The sequence below is a fragment of the Natrix helvetica genome, assembly GCF_964273705.1.
Source record: "Natrix helvetica genome assembly, chromosome: 7".
Lineage (NCBI taxonomy): Eukaryota > Metazoa > Chordata > Lepidosauria > Squamata > Natricidae > Natrix > Natrix helvetica.
Window position 1 is genome coordinate 29872079 of NC_138558.1, and position 19092 is coordinate 29891170.

Below are 19092 nucleotides of genomic sequence, written 5' to 3' on the forward strand. Positions count from 1 at the left end.
TCTGACATAGTCATGCAGAACACAGTGTGGTCATGTATAATTTAACACAAGCTGTATTCAATTTACGGTTGTGCTTATATTATCACATGCACTTTTAAATTGCATCTTTTAACACCTGATAAATAAAAGACAATATAGATACTTACATCAAAATCCAGTAAAATTCTTAAGTTTTTGTTCTGATCACAAACATGTTCATACTGCTTGAATTTCATGGTAGAAGTCCAGCAATTAATATTTGATGACATATTTTCAGAATTTATATGTTGTCTTTCCAACAATTAATTAGTTACAAATAAATTAATACATAATTATAATCAATTAACAGATTAATTAATATATACTTACCTAATTAATTGTATATCCGATCAGAAATTGGTGATGAACTGTGGAATTAATTGAACAATCAGTATTTATAATAACAAAAGCTTTTATTATTACAGATTGAAACACAGTAATTCAGTCTACTATACTATGAAATCAGATAGCAGTCCTGAAGAAATATTGTCAACATATGTAGATGCACAGCATCTCATTATACATTTATATGTGAATATGTAGAGAATACATTAACCAATAAAATTATATTTATATTTACATGCATTTCTCATAATGGATTCAGGCTGCACAAAGTGGTTGAGACATAGGAATTCTTTTTTCCCTATTTATAAACAGCCCATTCAGTCAGTTGTATCTATAGTATTCTTTTAGCCACTAATCCAATATAAAATTGGCACTACTGTATAGCATTTAAATCTTTGACTATCGAAGTATGTTATAGACTGGAAGATCACATGTAAATTAAAAAAAAGTTTTTTACTAATGTAACAGTTCGCACTGATATTTCTTATCATTCCACATGCAGTTTATGTGAAAGAACATCATCCTTGCTACAAGGCGTACAATATCATATTAATACAATAAGGCATTCCAGATATCTGGAACACATTATTGCTGATCAAAAGCATGCATTTCTACTTACTCAAATCTCCAGTCACCTTACATTTAGCTCATTGCTATTTTTTTCTCCATCCTTGAAGATTTTTTCTCATCCAAAATGCCCTCTGTATGCTTATGTAGTTTTTATGCAACACATCTTTCTGAAGAATTCTGTCCTATAATCCTCATCCATCCTTCTGTCTTTGCACTGCTTTCGGGATTGTCACTGCTCACTACTCAGTGCCATTCTGGCTTGTTTTGTCAATAACCATTTATATGTTGCTAGAATAGTAGCAACCATTACATCTGACCTCCCTGTTTCATCAATTATGGATAGATTATTGGATGTGAACATCTGCAAAAGCTCGCTGCTGAATTCACCTCCTGACGGGGATTAGATAAAGTATTAAACTGTTGTTTATTGTCAGGCCAAACATCTACTGAGAAGCCAGGGAATTCCAAGTCCAGCAGATTCCTATCAGCAAATACCAAAAATTGTTTATTATTGCTACTGCTTCCCATAAGATCTTTGGCATTTATTATTTACACTTATTACTAGTTGTTATAACATACTTGATAAAAGCTCTTGGCAAGTTAGCATTGTCACAGCTGCCAGAATGGAAGACATACATAAATTATGTTTGTTTTAAATATCCTCTACAGAATAGCAGATTGTCTTCAGACTATTGCAGTGGTTATAACTTACAAATATATCCCCCACATTTTTGAATTTGAAAATATTCAATTATATTGTCGTTTTTCCACTTAGAAAAGTATATGCCAGGATTTGCTTTTATTTTAAAAAATGTTATATTATTTTGTCTGGAATACTATTATAGATAGGAAGACCTACAGATTGCCACAACCGATCCTTATGAAGAAATGGGCATGTACTCATCTAGAGAAAATATATATTCCACATCAGAAGTTTGTATAGATTCCAAATAACATGGGAGATAAGATGGAACCTTTTGGGGCATTTGCCAAGAGATCAAGCTGAAGCGTTGATTAAATGATTAAGTCTCCTTTTGGGGAGCCTCCAGATAGATAATAGTCAAATGACTGCATTCCTGGCCTGATACATAGAATGCAAGATCCTGAGTCACATCTGACAAGGCTGAATTATGATCTTCATCAAGAATAAAAAAATTACCACCTTCAGAACCAGTTCTGAGACTTCACATGTTATCCAAGATTGGCTAGGAAACAAGGTGGCAATACACTGTCATGATGGCAATAGGATGAAATCACTGTCTTATACTAAGCCATCCAGAACAAGAAGCAACCCTTTAGGCCTTAGATAGAAATGGAACGGAATGGAATGGAACGGAACAGAATGGAACGGAACGGAACGGGTAAGAATGAAACAGAAGACAACAGAACAGAATTCTTTATTGGCCAAGTGTGATTGGACACACAAGGCATTTGTCTCTGGTGCATAAGTTCTCAGTGTACATACAAACAACAAAGTAATATAACGATAAGATACAAATAGGAGAAGGTAGTAGGAAAGATGAGAAGTTATTTGCAATAAGAAATAAACTTACAAACTATCATAACACTCCCCGAACAATAAATAAATTTGTATCATTTCATTAAGGTCAACTAAGCAGTAAATTCATTATAAGAAGTTATAATATGCATGTTTATGTAACAAAATGAGATAGCAGAATTCTGAAGTGATAGAGTGGCCTGAAGTATGAATGCACAAAACAGAAAATGAATTTTGAGTTTGTAACAAAATACTGAGACTAAAAAGTTGCATCAAACTGGTTTGAATTGGTTACAGTTCAACCAAAAAATGCCAGGCTTATTTGGGCATCCCACATTCTGTCACAATTTTAAATTTCAAACATTTGTTTCAGACAAAACTATGAGGACTCACAAGAAGTTTCTAGTTACAAAAATTCAAATAACCACTACTTTTAATAGTGGAACATTTTAGTCTCCTTATTAGTACTGGAGTTACTAGCAGTTACTAGCTAACTATGTTGCTCTTTCAGAGAGAAAAAAGGTGTGCTACCTATCATGAATAGAATATTAGACTTTAAAATTCCATAACTAAAATTCCATAACTAAAAACTCACAAACAAACAGATTCTATTTTTTAACATTCTGAGATGGTATTAGTACCTGCCTATCAGTTCTGGAACATTTTTTTTTTAATTGAGATGAGCACACAGAGAAATTTCATGTATGTCACATTAACATATACTGCATATTCTAGGAAGTGCATATCTTTATATCTTTGTAAATGATTAATCAGAGAGTAGAGTTGTGAATGCATCTATAAAACATCCTTGCTTTGAGCGGGTGCATATCTTTCCACATGATTTCATTTCATTGTATTAATAGCCTCTTAATAAACTTAACACTTATTTCTCTCCTTAGGTCAAGCTTGTGTAGTATAGAGCTTAATATTGGATTAAGATCAAGGGTCATAATTTCACTAAATCACTGGTTTCACGGTGTAACCTTGACTCATATTGCACTAGATCACATACTGGTTATATTTTTGCAGCTTAGTGTGTTGTGGTTAGAGAGAGATTCTCTACAGAAATATATTTGGTATACATTTTATGATGCCTGTTGCTGTTTTAGACAGATGAAAGGATACCAATAATTAAAAACATGAGCTTTTTACATCTGCAAACAAAGATCTGATTCTGCTTGTACCTGTCCAAAGTAAAATTCTTTTCTTTAACTTTTTAAAATAATAATAATTTAATAATTTATTAAATTTCTAGACCGCCCCCTCTCCCCGGATTAAATTTTAATTTAAATTAACATTTGATTCAAATGTTACTGTGGCTTAATTCCTTCTCCAAAAGTAGTACCTAAGCTAAATAAAGTATGGACACAGGACTATTTAATATAGTTTCAAATATTTCAACTATATTGAATAATATGCACCCAATTATGTTTCGTTTAATGAATCGTATAGTAGTTGAAAAGATATAGTTTGATTGGTTAATTTAAAAAAATATTTTTATTTATTTAAAAGATTTATATGACCTCCCATTTTAAGAAATTCTGAGCAGCTACCAATAGTTATGTTTTCTTATATAACTAAACAAATGTTTGTTCGTTATGCCACCTTTTACAAATAAGTCAAGGTGGAGACCGTATCTACAACATATCTTCCTCCTCCTATTTTCCCCATGAAAGCAACCATGTGAAGTGGGCTGAGAGGGAGTAAGTGACCCAACGTCACCCAGATGATTTTCATGGCTAAGGTAGGACTAGAACTCAGAGTCTCTTCCTTTCTAGTCTGGTGCCTTAACCACTAGACCAAACTGGTTCTCAAGTTTTAAAATACATTATATCAAAATAAGCTTATGAAGTAGAAGCTGCACCATATCTAACTCCTCTATTCTGGAAAGGAACTATTTATACCTGGTTGTGAATACCCAGTTACAGGTCGATAATACAAATGCAAATTAATTTTTTTCAGTAAAAAAAATTCACAAAGTAACAAGGGTTTTAAATCAACGTAAAGAGGACATCCAGATACAAGCAACTGTAGCTGAACCAAGCTCACAAATTTGGTTTCGAACTGTGGGTTTGTTGGAGATGGCTGAAGGGTATATGAATCCTACAGATTTGCAGTTAACAGAATTGATAAGTGATGAACTGGACTTTCTTAAGAAGATTCATGGTGATGTGGGAATGGACTTACTATATATCTAACTGGAAAACAATTTGTATTGGACTTTGGATTAAAAATGGAAAATGGATTAACAATAGAGGTTTGGGGGAATAAGATACAATTGTTGTGAAAGTTTTCAACCAAAATCTTAAGGAGAAGTGTTATTGTTAAGAATCAAACGAGGGTATTTGGTTCTGGACAGATCAGAGATAAAGACTGGAAAACATGAAGCTATTGTAGACTTTCTAAGAGTTAATACAATAATATATTGTTAACATAGGCATTTGAAATTTAAGTTTGCTATTAATTCACTTGTTAACTACTTTGCCTTTATATATGGTAAATAAATGATAGGTCAAATTGGTTGCAAATAGAAGTAGAAGTTTATAAATTTGGGGCCTGCTTAGCAAGGGAGTGAAACCAATATTGTTCCAATATATTTATCAATATTCAACTAGAGGGATATAAAATGGACCGACGTGGACTTAGCCTTGCTACAAAGCTCAAAGTCTACCGAGCAGTATTGCTAACAACCTTGATGTATGCCAGTGAGACTTGGCCTGTATATAGGAGGCACGCTAGGCAATTGAACCACTTCCACCTGACCTGCCTCCGTAGAATACTGAGGATCCAGTGGCAGGACAAGGTGCCAGACACAGAAGTCCTCTCCAGAGCAGGTCTGCCATCAGTTCACACCCTGCTGATGAAAGCCCAGACACGCTGAGCAGGCCATGTTGTAAGGATGCCAGACCATTGCATCCCTAAACAGTTGCTCTATGATGAGCTGTCTCAAGGAAAGCGATCGCACTGGGGGGGGGGGAGGAAGCGATACAAAGACACATTGAAAGCTTCCTTCAAGTCCCTGGATTTGACACCACCTCCTGGGAATCCCTGGCACAAGATTGATCAACATGGCACACACTGATTCACCAAGGCTGCCAGACATCTGAGGACAGAAGAACAACCATAGCACAAGAGAAGCGAGCACTCCGCAAAGCAATTTTTTCATTAAAAATTTGGAGTGTGTATTTTACCTTAATTTTTTTCAAATAAAATAAAAATATATATTTAGGACAGATTGTAAAATTAGAATCTATGAGCATCACAACATCATAAGCATCAACATAAAAAATGTTGGTGTTTATATAGTGCCAGATAATATACTGCTGTGGAAATTCTTCCTTATAGTTAAAAATTTAAATCTCATCTTTTAATTTAGTTTGGATATGATATTCGAAAAATTCCTAGTGTAATTTTCTATGCCACAGGCAACAAAAGGTGGATGGATGTGATATGTAATGTAATTATTTGGGCATGTATATATATATACATATACATATACATATACATATACACACACACACACACACACACACACACACACACACATATATATATATACATACACACACACACACACACACACACACATACTTTGCCTTCCCAAACAGTACAATTATTTTTAAATTGTATTATTTAAGCGACTATAAACAGCTTATATAAAATTATAAATACTGAGGCAAAAATTTAGGCCCAAGATCTTAATTGGGAGTGACTGACCAGGAAAGAAATCTCAGATTGTGAATAGATTGATAAAAATGTCAGTTTCCGTTCAGCTGCTGTGAAAAAGATGAATTCCATGCTAACAATAAAAAATGTCACAAATAATGATGTGGTCAAAGGTGGAACACTTCATATAGATTTGGCCACTTCTAAAAGGTTGCAATAAAATTTAAAAGAGTGGGAAAATGTTAGCCAAAAATGAAGACAATCATATTGGGAGAAGGAGTGGATATGTGATCTTCATTCAAACAGATGTTTTCTACACGGGCTATATACCCCATCTGTCGAGGATGTTTTAATTTCTGTAGACGTAACAAATGGTTGAACCTATGGGCTGAGTGACCTCTTTCAACATTAAGACATTATCAAATAATCTTGTATGTCTGTTTGAACATTATTCAGTTTATACAAATGTATCAAGTAAGCACAATGTGTATGAAAGAAATAGAAACTCATTGTCTATGTATCTCATACTAGAACCAGGATGAGCAAATGAAGTTAAATAGTGAAAGATTGAGGATTGATCAAAATAGTACTTCTTTCCATAATGTATAGTTAAATTTCAGAACATAACCACAAGATTACTCAAACTTTTGAAGAAAGGGCTGCTAACCTTTATTACTATATATTACTTCAGGTCATAGCTAAGTATATGAGAGAGTTGAAAACTATTTTAGAAACTATTTTCAAAATAGTCAGAAACAGGCATACATAAAGATGTCATGAAAACATACTTTAAAGTAGAAGACAAATAGCATACTGTGTGTGTGTGAGAGAGAGAGGAGGATTGCAGCTGGCAATTTCTACATTCGTTTTTATATAACAGAAGGGAAATTCAAGGTCGAAGATGGTGCAGACAGATTTATGGATATTGATAAAAAAAATAATGTTATCCTATGTTATCTGTAAGACAAAGCCATAGCTCCAATGTTGGGTTGAAGCTGACCTCCATTTTGAAGTCTGACCTCTAGAAATACATATTTAATGCTAAGACAACATAAATACAATTTAGACCTACTATTGGATTAGAGTATTCCAAACATTTTTTCAGTGCTTTTTGTATCACCTCTGTCTGTACTGTATATATTTATTTTATTTTATTCAATTGGAATGCCATGTTTTAATATTTGCTATACTTTCTTCACTAGTCATATATTTCCACTGTAGCTTTCACTCTAGAAGACAGATTAGCTGACATTTATGTATATGGACTTGAATTCATTTTATTTTAATCCACAGACTTCCATTAACCGTGTAAAATTAAATAACCTACTATTACAATGGAAGGGAAATCATATTGACAATATATTACTTAAAATAGAATGCTGAAATTTGATTGATAATATATGCATCCATTTTTCATCTGGGCATATTCTTAATCAGATGGAAGTTGATATTTATTATTTAGATCCATCATATATATACTGTATATATTTTCCACAGAGAGAGAACATATTCTAGATAACATAATTCTCTTGCCTCATATTTTCACCAGCAAAACTAACCATCTGAAAAATATCTTTGAAATATAATGTGGGAATGTTGTTGCCCTTTGTACAAAATCTGTTCCCTATTGCCTTGCAAAGATAATTCTATTATTGCAAGGATAATTCTGTTATTTCAAAATATCCTGACACATTCTTGCAAAGGTCATCCTAAGAGGAGGAATGATTTAAGGGAAAAGAATCATAAGATTAGAAAGAAAAAATTGTGTGCACTATACAACATTAACTCGGGAATAATTATTATACTTATAGTGAAATCAAATAATTGAAATATAAATAGTAATTGTTGTACAAAAACATTTGCCTTCATAAAGAAATGTTTTAATGACAAATTTAGAAAAAAATTAGATTTGCACTAGGATCTCTTTTTTATTCCACAAATAACTAAAATATAGATCCATGAAAAAAGAAAATCTTTATTTCTAAAACTTAGATGTTTGTTTCTAAACTTGAATAAAATTTGCAATGATTTTTATTGCTTTTCATTTTTAACAGACATAATAAAATAAATTTAAATAGACAACTATTACTAATCATCTTATTTAAATTTATTAGCAATTCCGATTGTCACTCCAAACCATGCTAATCCCGACTAATTATGAGATACAGATAAGAAATATCCTACATTTAATTTTATATTAAATGTACCCAGGATATTTTAAGATTACAGTATATTGTACATGCCAAGAAGCGTGAATAATGTGCTTTTCATATAGTTTATAAAGAGAGTATACAGTTCTAAAATGGGTTAGAATCTGACATATTTGTGCCTAAACAGTCACTAACACTAAGGTAAAAATACATTTTTCTTCTTGTATCTATTTACCAAATATATTTCTTTCAAGCTATTGTGCACATTTTTATACTTTTGAGTTAGTTTTAGCAAGTGGTAATGTAAAAGATGGTGCATAGTCTTACTTACCATAGTTTCTTATCTCTGGTCTAGTGGAATATCCCTGTTGACCAAGTTGATTCTCAAATGCTCCTGTGCAGGGGTTCCCAACTGGGGGAGTACGAGTTGATATTCCAGGGAGTGAGAAAACCTGGGTTTAGAAGTTTCAAAATTGTAGTGTATATGCATAATTATATGCATATAAGTATTTACTTTTGTAAGGGGTGCGAAAATATATCATAAGCATTCTAGGGTTGCGGGATATAGAAAAGGTTGAGAACCCCTGCTCCAGGGGACATGATGGAAATTTAGGGCCATCCAAAAGACCCCTTCTTCTCTTATTATGTTAGGGAGCTGCTATTTCAGGTTAGTGCCTATGCCACCCTTTTGCTATATTTATTAGTTATGTTTGACATAGGTCTTCTGTAGCAGAAATAAGTTTGGCTTTTAATGCTTTTCACTCCATAAAAAAAAGCTTTTGAATTATCACAAGCATCTCAATTTGGCAATACAGTTACATAAAATATATCCAATTGTATAACTGTCTTTTAGTCTCACTCTCACTCACGATGGTTTTCTAAAGTTTAGATAGGCTATTCCAGGATAAATATAGAATGTATAGGTAGTCCTGAAGTTACAACACTTCATTTAGTGACAGTTCAGTTACAATGGCACTGAAAAATGTGACTTACAACCACTGAAGCCTCCCCATGGTCACATGATCAAAATTCAGACAGTTGGCAACTGACTTATACTTATGACCATTGCAATGTCCCAGGGTCATTTGATCACCTTTTGCAACCTTCTTACAAGCAAAGTCAATGAGGAAGCCAGATTCACTTAACAACTTTGTTACTAACTCAGGGAGTACAGTACTTCACTTAGCAATGTGGCAAAAAAAGTCAGAAAATGGGGCAAAATTCACTTAACAACTGTCTCACTTAGCAACACAACAGAAATTTTGGGGTCAATTGTAAGTCGTAAGTCAAGGACTACCTGTATTAGTTTTAATGGGCATCAAATAACATATAACTCAGTGGTAGTAGGTCAGTAGGAACAGTAGAATAGGGTTAGAAGAAGCTGTATAATAAATGAATGCTTCAAAGATTATTAGATACTTCAGTCAAAGCAGTTATTTATTTATTCATTAATATAATTGTTATGCTGCCCTAAATTCAAAATTCGGGACTAAATGCAATAATAATTCAAAATTAAGGTTTTACTAACAACATATAAGACTATTTTGAGATGTCAATTTCATATGTATTTTTTAATAAATCTGACCTGCAAGTACTATAGCAATTTGTGGGGAGATATTAGAAAAAACAGTTTGCAGAGTATTACAATGTATTCTGGACACCGTTTATATTAAAATGTGCATATTATAAATATATGTCTATTATGAGCTGGTGTTGCAAACACTTAATATTTATTAAAGGCTAAAAATGTAGAACAAAATGTCACTTTGCATATATGTTGGGAGGTGCGAATCAAATTGATTTACTTTGAGATCCAGAAGAATATGTTGAAATATTTCTAATTCTTACCTGTATTTGGGGAAATAAATATTTTTTGTTGGTTGAGTGATTCAAACTGACCATGCTATATATTAATATGCACCCCACTGCACAGACAAGGTATGTATATTATTTTAAATCATGGCTTGTTTAATAAAAAAATAGTATTTATACTATAAATATATGCTGTAAATTAGTGTAACTGTAAATTAGAAACTAAAGAAACTCTTCATGTTATATGTGAATCTAAAACAAAACAAACTATAATACGATTTAACATGTTCTACGAACCCAACCATACAGGTTTACAACGAAGGTTGCAAATATTATTCTAAGTGACCTGATTGAAATCCACTTTAGCTTCTGCAGTGTTTATAGAAAAATCTGAATGATTTATCCACAGTTCTAATTGAGTTTACTTTGGCTGAGAATGCTTGTGGTTCACACAGAGTATACCTATTCCTCCAGTCAGGCTTTATAGTTTGCCCAGATTTCTCACTGTAGTCTTTTTAATCTCCTATTCCCCATTAAACTTGGAAACTGACATTCACTAATCTTTTATTAAAAATTTGCAAAAAAAAAGGATTTCCATAGATAGTCTTTGGAGACTTGTGTAATAGATTGGATCAAAGTACCATGAGAAGTAGAAGAAAAATGGAAATGTCATTATATATACACATTTTGCTACTGCTCATTCAAATGCATGATTTTAAAAAGTAGGCCAAAGAGATGATGGCGGTGTTTTAGTTAAATTAAGATAATATGTTTCACTACAGCAACTTTGCTTATAGAAGAGGTGATGCTAATTGACTGATTCCAATATTAACGAAACATTTATATAAAGAAGTATATGTAGTATATTCTGGATAGAACAACTTGTATTTAATACTATTTTTCTTTAACTTATGTACAACATATTGCAACTGGTTATTTTGGACATAATTTGAAAACTTCTAACTGTAACTATTGCTGCAGCACTGCATATATGGGCAAAGATGATGTACTCGTAGGAGCCTAATAAAAACAACTATTGAAGTGTGTAACTTGCATATAAATCAGTAGCTATTTGTTAACTTCCCTATAGGCTAGTTAGTATGTGTATGCATGATGCTTAAAGGACTGAAGTGAAACCAATATAATAAAATCCTTAAACTAATATTTCCAAATATTAACAACCAAGCTACCTATATATAGTGTATATCCCTAGATGTGGTATCAAAGCAGAAATAACTGTTTTCTTTCATTTCCTTTTCCAGAAGATAAATATTTATCTGAAAATATGCGAACAACTGGAAGATTATGCTGGACTAGGGAGAGGATATCAAACAGTAGCTCGGGTCCTTTTAAGGTAGGTTGACATATTCTTGTCTTGCTATCATTTTAATTTAATTCAGCTTTGGAAATTGTAAGACATTCTTGTTTTGCATGACTGCCAGACTATATTGCATTTAGACATTTTAACTGTAAGCATCTAAAATTAAGATACCTTATGATTTCTTTATACATAATATTATTCTGCAGTATTAAAGAGAATTGAAAGTTACATCATTTGTGCCACTCAGAAAGCTTAAGCCGCAAGTGAAAAACAGAATATCCTGCCATATCTTGCAGGTTAAACAACAATACAAAAAAAAAGGATGTCATGCTTCAATGAAAATGCTATGATATAATATTTCCAAAATTATTCTTTGACAACTTAGATTTCACTATTCTACCTTAGCTTTTCAAGCAAAAAAAGTAAACAGTTTTGTTATTTGTGGAACTAAAAAAAAACTAGGAAGCCTCAAAATCTGTAAACAAGCATAGTAATTCTTGAATTTCCAGGACTTTTTCAGCTATATAGTAGTAGAAATGTAGGCATTTCTTTTAGTTAAGAAATGCCTACATTGGATTTACAGATTATAGTACTCTGATAAGCAATATGGGTTTAGTCCACAGATAAATAAATGGTATTCAGTGAAGTGCAGGGTGGTATTAAATGATTAAGGCACAGGCATTTGGTGGGAAGGGAGGTTAGCAATCTATTATTGGCGTCTAACTTTAGAAATATAAAATCCAACTATTAGGCCATGATATTTAACAACAACAACAACAACAACAAATAGGGTTTCTCCTTATGTGAAAAACAGAAAACCAATCTATTAGGTACTCTTTCCACATCTTTTTAAGGGTTGCTTCCTATTTGGCAGGAAGGAAGCAGTGACATCCAGAAATGCAAAGGGAAGCTAGGGGTGGCTGTTCTGCTAAATCTTTGCTTTGGGAATAATTGAATTGTTCACAACCATTTGCTGATTAGACAATACTAATCATTCTCCCAGAAAAAGCTGACAAACAGTGCAAATCTTCAGCAATGAACTTTGCAGCGGCTCAGTGGACAGATTCCTTTGGGATTCTGTAGACTTCTCAGAGCCTTTAATTATGAGTTAATTTTTCGCTGCATAACTACAGTTCTTTTATGCTGCACAATCTAAAAAAATAACTGTTGTTTACCATTAATGTGCTATGAGCATTTATTACACTTTCACAGAATTAATTTTTAAGGTAGTTGATATAATGATAATTGTTATTACCATTTAATTTTTAAAAAAAACCCACCACCGTTTTTTCTCTTTTATTTCTTCCTTTTATTTTTAATTCATACCTGTTTACCCTCAGACTTAATTGTGCAAATGCATGTTTCATTTCAGAGCACTACACAGGTCCTATTGAAATAAATGAAATAAATGAAGTTGGTACAGAATGATATAATTGCCCATAGTCTGTGTGTGTGTGTATATATATAGTGAAATGGATCTATACTAGTCTCCCTTTATTCTGATTTATTTGGCTCTTGCAAGCTTCCCCCGCCACCACCTTCCAAGATTTTAGGATAATTGCAAATGCAATAGTTCAAAAATATAGAAACTCCCTGGGTCCAAATGTTTGAGTAATACTGATTTGTGTATATAAATTTCTGATTTATTATACCTAAACTAGAGTGATAAAATAGGATGTTTGATGACCAAAATAGATTTAATAGATTGTTTTTTCAAGTTTTTCATAAACATTGGTCGGATTGGGAAAGTGTTTCATATAAATGCTTCATACAATGAGGCATTTATATTAAATAATTTAATTTATAATACTCACAAAATGCTATATTTTGCTTAATTATAAATTAATTTAATAATTATGAATTATTCCATCTTATCAATATAAAGAGGTCAAACAGAAGAACTTTCTATAGATCTAGTTTCATTGTAAAAGCATATATTGTGTTTCTCAATATATTCCAAATGTTTTTATTTTTTAAAAATTCTATTTATCTTCAAAATTTACAATTATTTCTCATCACAGTATCATGATGTTGGCAAAATAGATAGATGGATGGATGGATGGATGGATGGATGGATGGATGGATGGATGGATGGATGGATAGGGATATAGATATTTCTTATAACAAATAACTTCTGCATTCTAATATAAATTCATATTTCAGTGAAACTGTGGATTCACTGACTTAAGATGTAGATTATGTTTCTCTCTGTATAAAATAAAAGTAAGTGTTTTAAATACAAGGTAGAGACTAGGCAGATTATTATTGTTTAATGCTATTTGTTTGCAGAGTTTGATTTCTCTTTATTGTTTTTAAAACTTCTTCAATCATTTTAATTTTGTAGCAGAGTTTTACACTCGTGGCAGAAGAAAAACTCTTTAGAAACATATTTTCTTTTGTTTATTATTCTCATTAATTCCTCCCCCCTCCCTTCCATTATATTTTCCATTTGCTTTATTGAAATTGAATGGTCTAGTAGCATCCTTATTTTTTATAAATGAAATGTGGAATCTAACTGGGCAATCTCAAAAACTATCCAAATATCCTCAAAACATTTCTATTAATTCATTGCATTAAAAAACAACAACCCTTTATTCATTTTCTCCTGTCACTGGTTCCATTTGACTTATTACTTTCAGCTTCTAACTCACAAACATGGTGGCACAATCAACAACCCCCTTGGTAGCTGTTTCATCTCTGTTCTATTTGATTTCTTCACTCTGAGTAAATGATTAAGATTTCATGCATTGGTTCAACCAAAATCTATGTTCACTCAACCACATCCTTTATTGATTACTTCTACTGCAAACAGTAGGCCAAGTGTGATATACATAATTGGACAGTTGTCAGGGGATGTGGGTGTTAACAGTCCTGTTTTCCCAGTTGGAAACTGGAATCACCTTGATACACAAATATTCTGCACAGTTTCATTCTCATTCTTTGGACCGAAGAGTACTTTCCTCAGAATATATGTTTTTAACTCTCTAAGGCCTGGTTGAATGAATCTAGTGATTATACCATATAATATGTTGTTCAAGTTGCACCTGTGCACTGCATATAGAAAACTAGAAAAACTGGAATTAATATTTGTATAACATTTTAACCTTGTTCTTTAACTTCGATGAATCAGTTCAGTTCTTCTGTGTGGAAATGTTTGATTTCTTCCTCTTTGAAAGAAAAAATAGATTTCAAAACGTGGCTCTTCTTTAAACTTTAGAAACCCTTTGACATGCAGTAAATGTTTGCAATGCATTTTATAGCCTCATAATATATGATGGCCTTTTTCTTTCCAAAATGTAATAAAATAACATCAAATCAATACGTTTTATTGCAAAATTTTAAAATACATTAGTTTTAATCTCATATAATTTTAAAGCTACAGTTCAAAAATGGAAATAAGTAGAATTTACTTTTAGTTATAGATAGCATTGTGTCTATAACTAAGTTAGCTACTAAATTAGTTTGGTTTACCTTAATCATGTGAACATATTAAAAAACAGTATTAGAGTCTGATAGAGACCTATGTTTGCATGCAAGATTCGAGCATTATACATTTTTATTTTTGTATCTACTGTTTTTCTCCTATATTTTAGATTTAAAAAATCCTTTGCAATTACAAATAGATATTATTTTTCATATTATTTTAATATTATTATAGAAATTGTGGTTTATTTGTAGCTCCGTATTTTATCATCTGAACCATTGCATTAGGCACTCAGGTTCAAGGCAAGTATTTAAATCATGTTTATTCACAAACAGGTTTGGTTACACTGCAATACTGATGGAAGAAGTGTTGTTAATATAGCTTTCTTTATTAAAAACATGCAAAAATCTTATCAGTGTTCATTTTCCAACATTAAGCTTTTCTTTGGGAATGAGCTCTGGGTAGATTTTTAAAAACTGATTATTGGAGAGGATGCATTACAAGTCAGTGTAACAATGGTAGGTAGTATAAGATTATCAATTAAAAAGCAGTCATTATATCTTGAAATAATCTATCCTATAGTAGTTGCTGCAGTTTATCAATTTCTTCTGTATTGGACTCATACTTATATTCTATAACATTTAAAAACAAGGTTACATACACAGATTGTTTGGTGGATCTTCAGTTATAGTCTTGTGTAATATAATGAATTTCTTTAATAAATATTTTGTCCTTAGTCAGGGAAAAAAAGATGAAGCTATTATGTACTTGGAAATGTTCATGGACATTGCCAAGAATGTTCAGCAGAGCCAAAGTCTTGTGGATGCATATACATTCCTCGGAAACATTTACAATGAAAGTGTAAGTATTAATTTAATAACATATCAAATACTATTACATCAGTCAGAAACAGCATTAATGTGTGTGTGTGTGTGTGTGTGTGTGTGTGTAATGTTAAAACATTTTACCACCACATATCTGCAATCTGAATATATTGTTGCTGAATTTTCCTATTTTTTAACTGCATTGTAATAATAACAAATCCTAGATATTGTGCATGTTTTTAAATATTTCAGTTTTTATGACATTTGATTAAAATTGGCTCAATATTTAAAAGTGTACTATTACTTAGGCACTTCAGATCACTGTTTCCAGCAAAGTAGTGAACAGCGGATGCAGTATATCAAAATTGTTGCTTTAGGCTGATATTATGTGTATGTGTGTTAATTAAGACTGAATTTGCCTCAGTAACTTTTGGCTATATAGTGATTTGTGCTAGTTCAGGTTATTCTATCTTATTATACTGCTACTTGTTTGGAAGCTTTAATTTCTGCAGAACAAAGCTGCTGTGATATAAGCATATGAGATAAATTCAGAAATTTCTGTACCAGTTCCCAGTTTTATTTTGTCAGATAAAAAAGGAGGAGGAGGGTGGAAGAGGGAAAGTAACAAAAAAAGGTTCCGGTGGTCTCATTTGGGATCTTTGGAAATCAATACTGAGGACATTCATATTCAATATATCTATCCAAAACAATACTTTTACAGATCAGAGTAATCTATAAGACCTATGTTGACAAAATTTGATCTACATTGTAGCTATTTTTCCAAACATATTTTTGCTATATTAATTGTTTAATTAGGCAATTTCCAATATTTTTCACTTCCCTTGATCCAGTAAAATAGCTATTTTGGTCATCCAATGTTTTGAAATAATATGAACTGAAGGAAATTCTAATATTATGTTTGCCTATGTGCATAAGAACTGTTGATATTAAAGGATTTGTTATGAAAGATTGTTGAACAATTTTCCAATTTTTTTCAGTCAAAAGTGTTGACTAATTGGACATTGCCACAAAACTTGGTAATGTGGTATGTTTACAACCACTAACACAATATAGAAAGTTTGTGATTTATTCCATTCCATTTTTAATAAAGCATAAAACTCATATGTTTTATCTTCATAGTCAATTTTTTTATCACTGGTCGAAATCAACTTAATGGTTACTCTGTGCCACAAAAAAATTAACAGAGATTAATTGAATTCTGTATCCTAATTATCTTCCAATTTTTTTAATTTTTCTAAAATTTTCAAGATAAATTGTGCTAATATGTATAGAAAGATGAGATTGCTGTACAATTAAATCATATATATATATATATATATATATATATATATATATATATATATATATATATATATATATATATATATATATATATATATATATATATATATGTATAGGCATACATTAGTGATATTGTTCCATATCAGAATAGAATTACAGAATAATAGTGTTGGAAAGGACGTTGGGGGGTCTTCTACTCCAACCCCTGCCCAGACAAGAAACCCTAAATCATTTTAGGGCCGAGGTGGCACAGCTGACAGCTAGCTACAGTTCGACATTTCACATCTCACCGGCTCAAGGTTGACTCAGCCTTCCATCCTTCGGAGGTGGGTAAAATGAGAACCAAGATTGTTGGGGGCAATAGGCTGACTCTGTAAACCGCTTAGAGATGGCTGTAAAAGCACTGTAAAGTGGTATGTAAGTCTAAGTGCTATTGCTATTTCAGACCAATGGTTGTCCAATCTCTTTTAAAAACGTCCAAGATTGAAGCAGCCACAGCTTCTGAAAGCAACTTGTTCCACTGATTAATTGTTCTAACTGTCAGGAAATTTCTTCTTAGTTCTAGGTTGGTTCTCTCCTTGATTAGTTTCCATCCGTTGTTCTGCCTTCAGATGCATTGGAGAACAGATTGGCTCCTCTTCCTTGTGGCAACCCCTCAAATATTGGATCACTGCTATCATATCATCCCTAGTCCTTCTTTTCATTAAACTAGACATGCCCAATGCCTGCAACCGTTCTTTATATATTTTAGCTTCCAGTCCCCTAATCATGTTTGTTGCTCTTCTCTGCATTCTTTCTAGAGTCTCAACAATTTTTTAAAACATTGTGGCAACTAAAACTGGATGTAATATTCTAAGTGTGGTCTTACCAAGGCATTCTAAAGTGGTATATAGTGGTAGAACACTGAGGTTCGTGAAGGATGATCTTATCTGTGTTTTATTGTGAGACTAAAATAAGCAGGAGATTTACTATCTAGAATATAAACATTTTTTGGTTCCCACAGGCTTTTTCCATTTGAAATTACTTATACTGTTGTGTTTAATTGCTGGCTTGAATAGTAATTTGACTTGATAATGTTTTATTTATTGTAATTTTATTCTTTTATATTAATAATACTTGAACTGTTTGATTAACATATCATATAAAATGCATTTTACATTCATTCTACTTTATTATATTACATATAAATAAAATTATGCAGGAATAGATTTATTTATTCAGATTAGAGTTAATAATTTTTCCAAGGAGTTTGGAGCAATATACTGTATATATTTCTTTTCTTTCTACAGTCTTTTAGCAAATCTTGACATAGGTTGGATGGAAAGGTGTGATTAGTCTAAGCCATCATTGATCAGTTGACATTTGAACCAAGTTCTCCATTCATGGCCAACATGCTAACTTCTATTAAGAACACTCTGCTCTGCTCTTTTCCTCTCGTCTCCTCTCCTTTCCTCTCATCTCCTCTCCTCTCCTCTCCACTCCACTCCACTTCCCTACTCTCCACTCCACTCCTCTGCCCTTCCCTGCCCTGCTCTTCCTCTCCTGTTCCTTCCCTTCCTTTCCCATCTCATGCGATACCATCCCGTCCCATTCTTTTCCAAAGGTCACATAACATTTAAATAACACCATGAAATCCCATTCTTGGACAATAATGATGACATCTACTTCAGTTTTAATTTCTTTCCTTATCCCCAACCATTGCAATTCTTTACTGGAATCATTGTAGAAATAGTTTGGAAGCTGCAAGTAAGAATCTGGAATGTTGAAGTATGTTTCTTTTTTCTAGGGAAATTACAGCAAGGCCTGTGCATATTTCAGTCTGGCCTTTGAAGCAGCAAATGCTCTCTTCGATTTGGCCCTTATGAATGAAATAAAGGTATATTGTGGCATTGGAAAAGCTCACAGCTTGATGTTGAAAGTTAACACTAATATAGAAGCTGCAGATCCCATCAACCTCAAGTGCCTACTGGACTGGAAAGAAAATAGACGTGACACGTGCAATGACCTTTCGACAGTGGGTAAGCTACACATTATGAAATGCATTAGTGTTGCATTGTTCTTATGGAGAAGTCATTTTTTTTGCATAGTTTTATTAAATTACTTGCTGCGTTAAACCGATTGGTATATCCATGTCTCTATGGAGGCATGGATAGACCTTTTAT

At 32.4% G+C, this 19092-nt stretch overlaps 1 protein-coding gene across 2 annotated transcripts in view; it reads left to right on the forward strand.

Annotated features, from left to right (window-relative positions):
* The window catches only part of TTC29 (tetratricopeptide repeat domain 29), a 95033-nt gene that overhangs the window by 49994 nt on the left and 25947 nt on the right, over positions 1–19092 (forward strand). For both annotated transcript variants that reach the window (XM_081960080.1, XM_081960081.1), the window contains exons 8-10: positions 11322–11413; positions 15542–15665; positions 18717–18948. In XM_081960080.1, coding sequence (XP_081816206.1) covers positions 11322–11413; positions 15542–15665; positions 18717–18948 — 448 coding nt within the window. The remainder of the gene's footprint in view (positions 1–11321; positions 11414–15541; positions 15666–18716; positions 18949–19092) is intronic.